Here is a 12,222-nt window from a genome sequence, read left to right as displayed (position 1 = left end):
CGTGTTTTCCCTTTTGGTGTTCTGTCATTTTAAACAACATGTGCTTTCACGCGAAACCGTACCACTGGAAGTCGGTTCCTAGTATACCACTCACTGGTATACTGTGCACATCGCATGTCAAGTATTTTTACTTGCAAGAGGTTTCAGGGTTCGTTTATATTTCAGAACCAAATATGTGTTTTGGGGAAAACGCCACAGGTCGAGAGGAAAGTCGGCCTAGGTTTTCGAACAGTCGCCAATTCGTCAGTACATTGCACTGTCACAGTGAGAATCACCGTACCTCAGCTGGTTTGGCCGCCATACTGGTATTGTTAACGGCGCTGGTGCCGCTGACAATGCTGTTGTCACGGACCTAAGGTGAACACAAACATACAGTCAAAGTTACAAACATACAGTCAAAGACACAAACAACACACAGCACGTCCAAGATCATCTTGCATGCTGCGATACTCATATTATCGTTGAATTAAGCGCAGCTGATCGACATGGATGGCAGGCGTGCTGTAGCGTGTGTTAGGAAGAGAGATAAGCTCGGCGCATGCTGTACCCCTTTCCCCCTCCCTATCTTATACCGGTTTGCATGTGCTCCATACTTTAGTACACTGAACGGTTAGCCCTCTGCTGACACTTTATTACACCTAGTCATACTGTAATACTTGTTTGCTTTTTACTAAGTTTTTAGTTAAATCCACCTTATCAATGTCACTGGTTCTTCAGCTCGTATGCTGTACTAAACAGCAATGCGTCTAATGAGTCATGCCGTATCGCATGCAGTGACATCACAACTGCACTACCAGCATCTCCACAGCCAACGTTCCTATCATTACAGTTAATGTTGAAAGATTGTGCATGTACTGTGCAGGTAAATATTTAGTTTCCGTGGAGATCAGAACGATATCAACGCCATGAATACACCATAGGTAGATACTACATGTCATGTAGTGATGTTCTTAGAATGTTTCCCTGGCCATCTCATCAGACGTTTTACTGGCAAATCAAAATCAATAATACTGTAAAAGCCATTATTCTAACGAGGCGCATATAATATAACGATTTCCCAAAATTGACTAGTTTACGTGTAGCAAAGGTAACGATTCTCACTCATTCTCAACGCTCAATAGGACAGTATATGTATTGATTTCTGTATAACGATTTCTATTTTAACGACAGATTTCTCCTCGTTAACTCGTTAGAGTTAGCACTTCGTTATACATAATTATGGCTTTTACAGTAATACATGTAGGAGGAAGATCTTGCGGCTCGTGCAAGTGAATTATCCTTACCAGCGTTCTGTTGTCATTGTACACTGCCGCCAGTGTGCTGGCCTTTGTCTTGCGCCTACAGCAGCCAAACACAATCACATATGCACGCATACACACACACACACACACACACACACACACACACACACACACACACACACACACACACACACACACACACACACACACACACACACACACACACACACACACACACACACCCATCACACGCATACACACGCATACACACACACACACGCACACACACACACACACACACACACACACACACACACACACACACACACACACACACACACACACACACACACACTCCATATTCGTACTCCATATCCAGGAGTAGTACAATGCAATCCAGAAAAAAACACCCTTGTCTTTACTGCTATTCTCAAATTGAGCCGCGTTGGGGTATTCAAGAGGTGCATTCTTACACAGAAATACATATAATACTACTCCTGGACATGGAATACTAACCGACTCATATAGACCATTGCTCCCACGAATAGCGCAATCAATACTACTCCACCAACAGTGCATGAAATAATCACCACTAGATTGTCTGCAGGAAAACAAAACACACATGTACACATACACACATGCACGTGCACACACAGTCTCACCCACCCACCAACCAACATGTTGTTGCACAGTTGCACTTCTACCAGCATGTTGTGCTCCGTGGCCTCATACCCCAAGACGTGAAAAGCTGAAAGACATGCTCTTAGCAATAGTGAGCCATAGTCTGGCTTGGTTGCCAGGGCAACTAGGCATCCATTGTGCCCGCATGCCCTTATATGCGAAAACTGCGTTTTTTTTTCATTTCGCCAGGAAATAAATGTTCCGGATACAAGGGCACCTCTTTCAATGCGAGTACTTGAGTTTTCAAAATAAACTCTTGGGTCTTGAGTTTTGTTTCATGCCTTTATAATTATGTGAAGGCGCCCTTGTATTCGAATATAAGTGCATGCCTTTTTATGCGCGTGAATACGGGTATGCCCTCCCGACTGCGTCCTGGCAAGCGGCGAGGACGGATTTTGTTGGCGGTGTGGCCTGAAACGAGAGAGCTTGGAAGCTCAGGGCCCTGCGCTATGCTTTGTTGCCTAGCTCATCGTGCATGTTGTTAGAACTGATGGAAATGCTTTTTCCTTTGATTAGCTACATCATTGTATTGCAAAAACGTTTCAATGAGATACTGAAGTAACGTCTTCTGCATAGCTATGGGAGCGGCGCTGAATCTGCCGATCACGGGCGTTCTGGAGTCGACGGGATGTCTGTCCTGACGTTTCCTGGGACTGGCGCTGACTCTGCCGATCACGGGCGTTCTTCTTCTTCTTATTATTATTATACTGACGGCAACTAACATCCATTCTGATTGCATTTACTCGTCTCCCTACTTCGTATTTTTTTCTTCAGAAAATCTCCCCATACAGCAGGGAGTCGTTTGCATAATATGACTCCCTGCTATAGATCTACATGACTGTATATACGTTATAATTATTATGCTATCGGCCTACATGCGATTCCCGGGCTGGTCGACAGGCGGCCCAGCCAGCCTGCTAGTGGGATCTCGGCCTCGCACACAAATCCACACAAAATGTTACTGCACTGAATGCATTCCCCCGAAACACTTCGCATATATACTCATTCTCTTGTTGGTACCGTACCCTTGATGGTACGGGACGGGTACGGGATAGCGCCAGGCATTTCGATGGCACAAACAAACAAAAATATTGGGGCCAGCTGTCTTTGCTAGTACGGTACAGTACGGGACAGATACGGGATAGCGCCAGGCGTGACACAAACAAACAAACAAACAAACACCAAATTAAAGCTGTGTGGACCCTGGCTAGCGCCAGACGTTACTGAAGTAACGTCTTCTGCATAGCTACGGGAATTAAAGCTGTGTGGACCCTGGCTAGCGCCAGACATTATTGAAGTAACGTCTTCTGCATAGCTACGGGAATTAAAGCTGTGTGGACCCTGGCTAGCGACAGACGTTACTGAAGTATCGTCTTCTGCATAGCTACGGGGACGAGAAACGAGAGAGCTTGGAAGCTCAGGGCCCTACGCTATGCTTTTTTGCCTTGATGACCTAGACAAAAAAAAGCATAGGGATGTTATAAATTCTTTAAAAAATCCTTTTTTAAGACATAACCTGGGATTCGAACCCGCACTATCGCGCGCCCTGCATGCATCCCCCCGATACACTTCGCATACATACTAATTCTTCCAAGTTGTTTCACATTGTGATCTTGCATTTGAAAGCCCTATTTTAATATGCATTGTGGCCAGCCGTCTTTGATGGCACGGTACGGTAGGGGATAGGTACGATCGAGGGTAATACGACACCGTCTCCCATACCGTACCGTACCATTAAACACAGCTGGCCACATACAGCTGCCCGCAATATTTAAATAGGGCTTTCAAACGCAAGATAATAACGTGAAGCAACTTGGAAGAATGGGTATGAATGCGAAGTGTATGGGGGAATGCATGTAGGGCGATAGTGCGGGTTCGGATCCCAGGATTTGCCTGAAAAAATTAGGAAAAATTGAAAAATTTATAACATCCTATGCTTTTTTGGCGTCAGATACGGATAGCGCCAGGCGTGACACAAACAAACAAACAAACAAACACACAAATACCAAATTAAAGCTGTGTGGACCCTGGCTAGCGCCAGACGTTACTGAAGTAACGTCTTCTGCATAGCTACGGGAATAAAATCTCTACTTATTTGAAGACAGCCATTCACTGACCCCGTGACTGGCCCAGGGGTTTTCTTGCAGCATTCGCTTGTGCACGTGCAGCGGGATACAGGTGTGTGTGTGTGTGTGTGTGTGTGTGTTTGTGTGTGTGTGTGTGAGTGCAGTTTCATGCGGCGGCACTTCCACACTACACTAGTACTGCATGTAGTAGTGTGGAACACTTACCACTTGTGTTGTCGGTAACAGGAACTGGGTTGGGATCTAAGAGACGACGACCAAGCAACAACAAAACAAAAAAAGTCACGGTTCGCGTGAGACTCAGTTTATAGACCGAGATTTTTCCGCATCCGCAGGAACACCAGCATTAAGACAATCTTGAAGGAAGTACAGTCATGTGCTAGAGAGTACTGTAGTACTGGTACGTTAGGAAGCTCTCATCGATGATGATGATGATGATGATGATGATGATGATGATGATGTTGACTGTGCAGTGTTCTATTTTAAACTAGAACTTAGTAGAAGCCCACGAGCCAGTTCATGCTGAGCTGGAATTCAATGTACCTGGCACAGCTTACCGTTTTCGTTGCCAGAACCGGCAGCTGCATTACAGTCCATTTCAAAACTATAGACGCGTAGGGTTTTTGAAATATTTCAAATTTGGCTGGAACTTTTTGAGAATAGTTTTCGGAATATTGCTCAGGACCGCTCCACAATTACTCTCATAATTATAGTTTCTAAACGATTGGATAACAGACGCCCAATTTGGAAAAATGTATGCACAAAGTGATCACAGATTTTATGTGGTATAAATGCTGGCATAACGATTTTTGCCTAGGTGTGCGTCTATAGTTTTGAAATGGACTGTAGGATCTAAGCCATAGACAAGCAACACACAGCACCAGGCGATACTTTTGCACACTACTTCGAACTACTTCGAAGTATGTGCTTCAACAATGACGACGGCGAAGGAGACAACACCACCATCACCGCCAAAAAACAGCAACTACAACAGCAACTACAACAGCAACTACAACAGCAGCAGCAACAACTTTCTTATTGGTCACAGGCCATCGTGAGAATAAAGATTTAAAACAACAACAACAACAACAACAACAACAACAACAACAACAACAACAACAACAACAACAACAGCAGCAGCAGCAGCAACAACAACAACAAAAGCAGCAACAGCAACAACAACAACAACAACAACAACAACAACAACAACAACAACATGTGCATTACTGGAACTCTCTCTAAGAAGTTAGAGGACGGCCAACACTGTATTGTTCTCTCTCCCGAGCCTCAACTTTGACAATTGAACGCTCACACGCTAAGCCATTAAACACTTCTGCATGATAAGTACCGGAGGCAAAGCACTGCATTCCTTTCACGACTACTTGACCGGGCGCGACATTGTGATGAAGCATGACATGATCAAACTGCAGGAATTAGAAGCTAGCTGACGTCAATGCTGTGGTATGGTATGGAAGTGTGATGCGAGCTAAGAGAGATACATGTATATTTACGAAAGGTGGCACTGACAACAGCTACTTAATTATGCTATATTACAGCATTGGCCTGTAGTGTTGAGTTGCCATATGAGAAAGGACGAGCCATCGGATGAAAGTCACTAACCACGCCGAGTTGTCCACCGTCACGGAGCTCTTATCGCATACATGATGCCATGGTTTGTGTAGGTGATATAAGCAACTGCTTCACTAGTACATGTACTCAGCAACTTGATTTCGGCTACTTTACATGTTGATACTTACTCTGGCGTTCAGTTGGTGCGACTGGGCTGGAGCAGGCCTTCTCATCTCCTCCAGACCGGCAATCCTGCACACCATCGCAGATTGCCGACCTGGCCACACACCGGTAACTGCCGGTGTCATTGCACCGGACCATCGGCGACGAGCATGTTTGTGATGCTGTGGGACAGAAAGAGAATGTCCATCATGGAGAAAGAGAATGTCCATCATGGAGACAAGTCTGGTGTGCATGGGTCGGAAAGAGATCGGGGAAGGGGGGGGGGGGGGGGAGGGCCAACAGCGGATGCATCTACACATCTAGATCAATACATTAGAGAGAATGGGGGGGGGGGGTAGAGGAAAGAGGAAAGAAAGATAACAATGCACAGGCACGTTCCCGACGCTGACAACGTAAGCACGATCTTACTGCGTCATGCATAAGCATTGGTACTAGTTATCAAGCAGTCCTTGAACTGATTTTATAATGTTCTACGAGTCGTACAATGTGTTGGAAATACCCTTCACTATCATCTTGCATGGTATTTCTTTGGACTCCTGTGCACAAGAAGTCCTTGCCCATATTTTATTTATTTATTATTTATTTATTCAACCCAATCTCATAACATATGCAAGCAACGCTAATATGCGGAGCAACCCCAGATATGAGGGCGATACCCAGCCAAATAATGAGGGCGATACCCAGCCAAATATGAGGGCGATACCCAGCCAAATATGAGGGCGATACCCAGCCATGGCAAAAGTACCAAAAAAGAAGAAGAAAAAATTGGAAAGAATACCTTAGAAGTACTGTACTGATGTACAGACCTGCAATACAAGGAACAGTGCATGGTAGGTACTAGTGCTTAGTGCTTACAGCAAAGTATGGGGTCTTCATCAGCACCATTGGCGCAGTCACTGTGACCATCACAGTCCAGTGATGCATTGACACAGCCCAGTTGACCAGTGCTGGCAAGAGTGCAGGGTATGCGTGATGGATCTCCACAGTCATGACCAGCTGCCCGTGCCCAATGAACATGCACAATTGCACATACATACACAAGCAAGCCCACACACACACGAAAAACACACATACACACACATAATACACAAATGCACACACATGCACAAACGCACACGCATATAAAATACTATTAGTACGCAGTACATGCATCCCATGCAACACCTGGTGGCTGTAGCACATATTGGCTTGGAGGTGACATCCCCTGCATGTCCAGAGAAACTCCACTTGAGCCGGACGTGTAACAGGCCAAAGTGATGTCACACATACAATGTAATATGTCCGGTGTGGCCAGAGCTTAGCGCATGTAGTGTTATCTTGTACAGTCAACTTGGCTAATAACGACTGCGGATATAACGACAATTCGCGAATAACGACAGAATTTCCATGCCCAGAGCAAAGTCCCATCCCACTGTAATACATATAATGAGACTTCGGGTATAACGACACTTCGCGAATAAGGACACCTTTTTGATGCCCCGCCGAGTGTCGTTATAAGCGAAGTTGACTGTATGTGTGTGTACCCCTTTAACAAGTATGCGTGAGCCTTCTATGTTTGTATGAACCACGTGACCAAGAGATTGCATAGGAGCTGCCAAGATGCGTAGGAGCTGATGCGTAGGAGCTGATGCGTAGGTCACACATCGCACCATACTGTAAGTCTACACATTTTTGGCCCATTCAAATTTCGGCCCGCTCCCGGGGCTAAAACCCATTTTGGCCGCATCAAATTTTCGCCCTGTACTGCTGCCGCCTGTATACACTGTCACACTGAACCTTGCAAAACAAAATTTGGGGTGCTAGAAATTTTCGGCCAAACATGACCAGGCCGAAAAATAAACATGCGCTGAATATTTGTTGACTTACAGTAGTAAGATCCCCGAGTACATGCTCATGGACCTGTTGTGCATGATGTAAGAGTGCAAGGAGCTGTAACGTTGCAGGAGGGGACGGAGTCCACTTCTTATACTATTGCGCGTTACAACAAAAGTGCAGACGATTATACCAACAGACTCTCCAAGGCATAGCTTACTGCACAGCGAGTTCAGTTCATCTGATCCGTCTCCACAGTCGTCTACATCATTGCATTCACTAGCTGCACTAATACATCGGCCATTCTGGCATCTGAAGCCGTTGCAGATAGGTACAGCTGTTGTGCTTGGTGGTGTCGTGGTCCGGACTGTAACATTACAACAGTAGGGACAAGAGAGAGAGAGAGAGAGAGAGAGAGAGAGAGAGAGAGAGAGAGAGAACGACTAAGTCGGGTAGCATGTGGACAAGGTCTTTCCTAGCCTAATTTTAATAAAGATATGAGGTTGGGCTCAGACCGTGACCAGCTAGATGGGCTAAGGACCTATCTTATGTGAATAGACAAGACTTGACACAGCACACTGAGGGCTGTACAAGAGAGACTGCTCTGCAACACGCGGATTCGATTCTACCACTACTATCACCATGGTACCAAAACGCACTGGCTATATTTAATTCCAACCCGCCTGTGTGGATTCACAGGAAGCGTGAGTTACAAAGTCTGAAGAAAATATTGAACAGACGCTGCTGGGATGACAGCTACACCATAGCTCGATGGTTAGAGCATTGCTGGCCTCAAATAAAGGTTCCTGGTTCGAATCCTGGTGGTGACGGTCTTAATTCATATTCTATTAATTTTTTTTTTAAATAGCAACGAGCAAACGAAGGACTCGGTGCATTCACAGAATATCACGGATGTCTTACGTGAACTATTGCACAGCCCTGGCAGCTCGTCTGTGCCATCAGTGCAGTCCACCACCCCATCACATTCTTGTGAGGGAAAGACACAGTTATTGAATAGGCCGATATCGCGCTTTGCACATCGGAAGTTCCGCGGAAGGTAGCAGTACAAGTGCCCTGTGTTCCCCTCAGGGCCATGGACTGCAAGACACAAACACACACACACACACACACACACACACACACACACACACACACACACACACACACACACACATACACACACACACATTCACACATTTTACCAAGAGTATATTATACCCCCCCCCCCCCCTCCCGCAGAGTGTACAACGCTTGATCCAGCTCTCCATAGGGTCTTGGTCGAGCGTAATCAGATCTTCTTATGCCAAGCGTACACTCCACACCAGTGCAAGGCCGGTCTCGAGGCAGGGCACTGTTGCTTTTGATCCGAGAGTACCAGCGACTCCCCGGGTTCCTCTCAGATGTGTACGGTATTATGACGCAAAGATCCGATTACGCTCGACCAAGACCCTATGCAGAGCTGGACCAGGCGTTGCACACTCTGAGGGGTTATGTACTCTTATTCCTAGTCACATACATGTATAGCATGACCAACATTATGCTAGTATTACACATATCAATGTACAATTACATGTCGCTTCTCCGACAGTTAGTTATCCGGAAAGACGGCTATCCAACAGTGTGTACTGGCAGCTCTTACACTGTTACTGTATAGTTACAGTTTTAATTCAAGCATGATTATGTGGACAGTGCGCATCATGAATGTCCCACGGATGCTGAAATCACACTTGATTGATAAAACCAGTGATTTCTTTGTACACCCTATAAAGAAAGTTCTTTACTATCTGCACATGTTCTACATGCTAGTCGTTCTGACATACTAATTTTGAGTAGCCGCACATTGTGTGGTTGTGTGGCTACCTGACACTCTGCTGGTCAAGGGGTACTTTTGGTCACAAAGTGTGCAAGCAGTGGTGGCCGAGTGGTTAAGGCGATTGACTAGAAATCAATTGGGCTCTGCCCGCACAGGTTCGAATCCTGTTCACTGCGGTTGAATTCGTTTTTTTCCTCTTTTTCCAAGCAACAATTCTGATCGTCGTGTGAAACAATTCTAAATTTTTAATTTTCGTTTGGTGCTTAGGGGCCGGTCACATTGAGGGAACAATCCTCAGATTATAAACCGGGAATAATTTGTTCTGCTTTTCATGACGGCCACACTGCATACGCACAATGAAAATAATCTCACTCACGCGAGCAATTTTTTTGTCACCATTCGCTTCTGGCTGTCTGTCAACCCCGGTCCTGGGCCAGAGCTGCATCAGCACAGCCTCTATAGTATCGCTCCACTTCATAACGCAATAAAAAACAAGGAAACTCAAAGAAATCCAGTGGAAGCCGCGGATGATTATAATCTTCGGCGGAAAAGCGAGGCCTCGAGCTGATTTTCATCGAGTGGATTAAATCTCTCAAATCTCCCGCACAGCGGCAAATATCCATGGTAGCCACGGATTTTTTTTCAAATTTTCCCTCAGTGTGACCGGACCCTTACCGCATAAAAACGAACATTTCACAGCAGGGTATTTTAGTGTGGTACGGTCAGCCATCTGAAGTAGAATTTACTCGTGGGGGAGGGATGGCTGAGCCGAAAATTTAGGAAATTTAGAGCCCAAATCAGTGCATTTTATTGATTCACCGGGTACTTGGGGCAAATAGTGGTACGGTCAATACCGTAGTGACCGTACCGTGTGCGACGCCCCTGCACAGCTTGAGTAAGGGATAACCCCCCCCCCCCTCCCATCAATAGATCAAGCTTACTACAAAAGTCCTCGTCAACGCCATTGTCACAATCTGGCACATCATTACACCAGTCCTTTTCGTGAACGCATTGTCCGGGATGAGTTTGGCTTTGTCCACACTTCAGGAAGTCTGTGGGGCAATCTAGACACAGTGCAAAGAACACACCACACACAATGGTCACACATACCGCAATGCCGGGTATAAAAGTAGGTGCTTACGGCCGAAGCCGGGGTTTGAACCAGGGAGTCGTAAAAGCCCGGGAGAGGACACGGGATGCGCGCACGCGGACGATGTTTGCCTCGGCCAGAAAGTGAAGCACGGTAGGCCGGCGCGGCCGGATCTGCACGATCCACGGCGCTGTGCTCGTCTTCGGGGCAGGGAGTCCTAAAATACCAATATTTTACAACTCGTTGTTGACACCATTATCCGAAACTGGTGGCGAAGGAAGCATAAACATGATTGTGTGTCTGTCTGTCAGACTCAGTACACATGGTACAGGGGGTGGGGAGTTGAGTGTGTGTGTGGGGGGAGGCGTGTGTATGTGCACATGTGCTTGTACTTTTCTGTGTGTTTGTACAGTGTTTGTGTGTGTGTGTGCGCGCACGCGTGCGTGTGCATTTTTGTGCACAATTCCGTTATGAAGTACAAATGATAGGTTTACCTTTTGTACACTCGCCAAGACTTCGGTTAGATTCACTGAGAACCTTTCTGGCCAACCTGGAGGCTGAGCCTTCCGTTTCCTAAACGGCTAAAGTCACCGCGTACTCAGTATACGAGTAGAAAAGTGTAGAAAATTTTAACAAGATCTACATAATAAATAACGACCTGCAACCATGTACAATGTAGATAGATAGGGAACACACATTGATTGTTTTTAAAAGAATCCAGGCAATATCATGAATCATGGAACGAGTGCGTAATAATGCTCTATGTTGCGTTTTGACGATGCTGAAGGAAGGGAGCCTTTGCGATTCACTCACAACACACGCACAGAAGTCCACTCGACTGCAATTTCAGTGCAATTTCTGACACAAATTCATAAATCCACGAGTACGAGGAAGCTCAGCGGATCTCAACACGAACGTTCGCCCATCACCTGCAATGGAATATGGGCTGTATGATACGACCAGCGGCTAACACGGGAAGTGGCGTCATTTTCCACAAATCTCGTTTCATTCACAACCATTTGACTGCAATTCAGTGCAATTTCTGCCACAAATTCAACTCCACGAGTACGAGGAAACTCAGCGGATCTCAACACGAACGTTCGCCCATCACCTGCAATGGAATATGGGCTGTATGATACGACCAGCGGCTAACACGGGAAGTGGCGTCATTTTCCACAAATCTCGTTTCATTCACAACCATTTGACTGCAATTCAGTGCAATTTCTGCCACAAATTCAACTCCACGAGTACGAGGAAACTCAGCGGATCTCAACACGAACGTTCGCCCATCACCTGCAATGGAATATGGGCTGTATGATACGACCAGCGGCTAACACGGGAAGTGGCGTCATTTTCCACAAATCTCATTTCGTTCACCCCAACTCAAATAAAATTGAAGTACAATTAGGGATTTATCTTGCATTTCCATCGCCTCAGAATAAATTAACTTCGATAAACTGAGAGAGAATGAGTGAGGCAGCTGGAAGAATTGAGGATGAAAATAGAGATCAGAAGACTCGACGGAGCAATCGTCTCCGTGCTCTAAGAGAAATCGGAGAATGTCCCAATTAGTATTTCAAGAAGACATCACAATTTTCGAAAATAATAATTTCCTTGCCTCGCAACACCGTTCCCTGGCAGCGTTCCCCGGCAGCGCGAGGCAAAGATGTTTTCTGGGAATGTGTGCCGTGTCCTCTCCCGGGCTTTTACGACTCCCTGGTTTGAACCATGCTTCTGTCCAAGTTATGC

At 45.9% G+C, this 12,222-nt stretch overlaps 1 protein-coding gene and 1 non-coding gene across 2 annotated transcripts in view; one reads left to right on the top strand and one right to left on the bottom strand.

Annotated features, from left to right (window-relative positions):
* LOC135815961 (very low-density lipoprotein receptor-like) overlaps nucleotides 1-12,222 on the bottom strand; it is a 28,098-nt gene that overhangs the window by 3,075 nt on the left and 12,801 nt on the right. Inside the window, exons 3-11 of the mRNA XM_065329314.1 lie at nucleotides 10,325-10,447; nucleotides 8,492-8,668; nucleotides 7,791-7,937; nucleotides 6,614-6,754; nucleotides 5,764-5,919; nucleotides 4,214-4,249; nucleotides 1,758-1,842; nucleotides 1,284-1,338; nucleotides 281-352 (exon numbers count right to left, since the gene is read on the bottom strand). Coding sequence (XP_065185386.1) covers nucleotides 281-352; nucleotides 1,284-1,338; nucleotides 1,758-1,842; nucleotides 4,214-4,249; nucleotides 5,764-5,919; nucleotides 6,614-6,754; nucleotides 7,791-7,937; nucleotides 8,492-8,668; nucleotides 10,325-10,447 — 992 coding nt within the window. The remainder of the gene's footprint in view (nucleotides 1-280; nucleotides 353-1,283; nucleotides 1,339-1,757; nucleotides 1,843-4,213; nucleotides 4,250-5,763; nucleotides 5,920-6,613; nucleotides 6,755-7,790; nucleotides 7,938-8,491; nucleotides 8,669-10,324; nucleotides 10,448-12,222) is intronic.
* On the top strand, nucleotides 9,478-9,559 carry Trnas-aga (transfer RNA serine (anticodon AGA)). The gene has a single exon. It is a non-coding gene; the product is annotated as a tRNA-Ser (tRNA).

The sequence above is a fragment of the Sycon ciliatum genome, chromosome 4 (assembly GCF_964019385.1).
Source record: "Sycon ciliatum chromosome 4, ocSycCili1.1, whole genome shotgun sequence".
Taxonomy (NCBI): Eukaryota; Metazoa; Porifera; class Calcarea; order Leucosolenida; family Sycettidae; genus Sycon; species Sycon ciliatum.
Note: the sequence above shows the minus strand (reverse complement) of the source record. Positions and strands in the feature narration are given on the sequence as shown.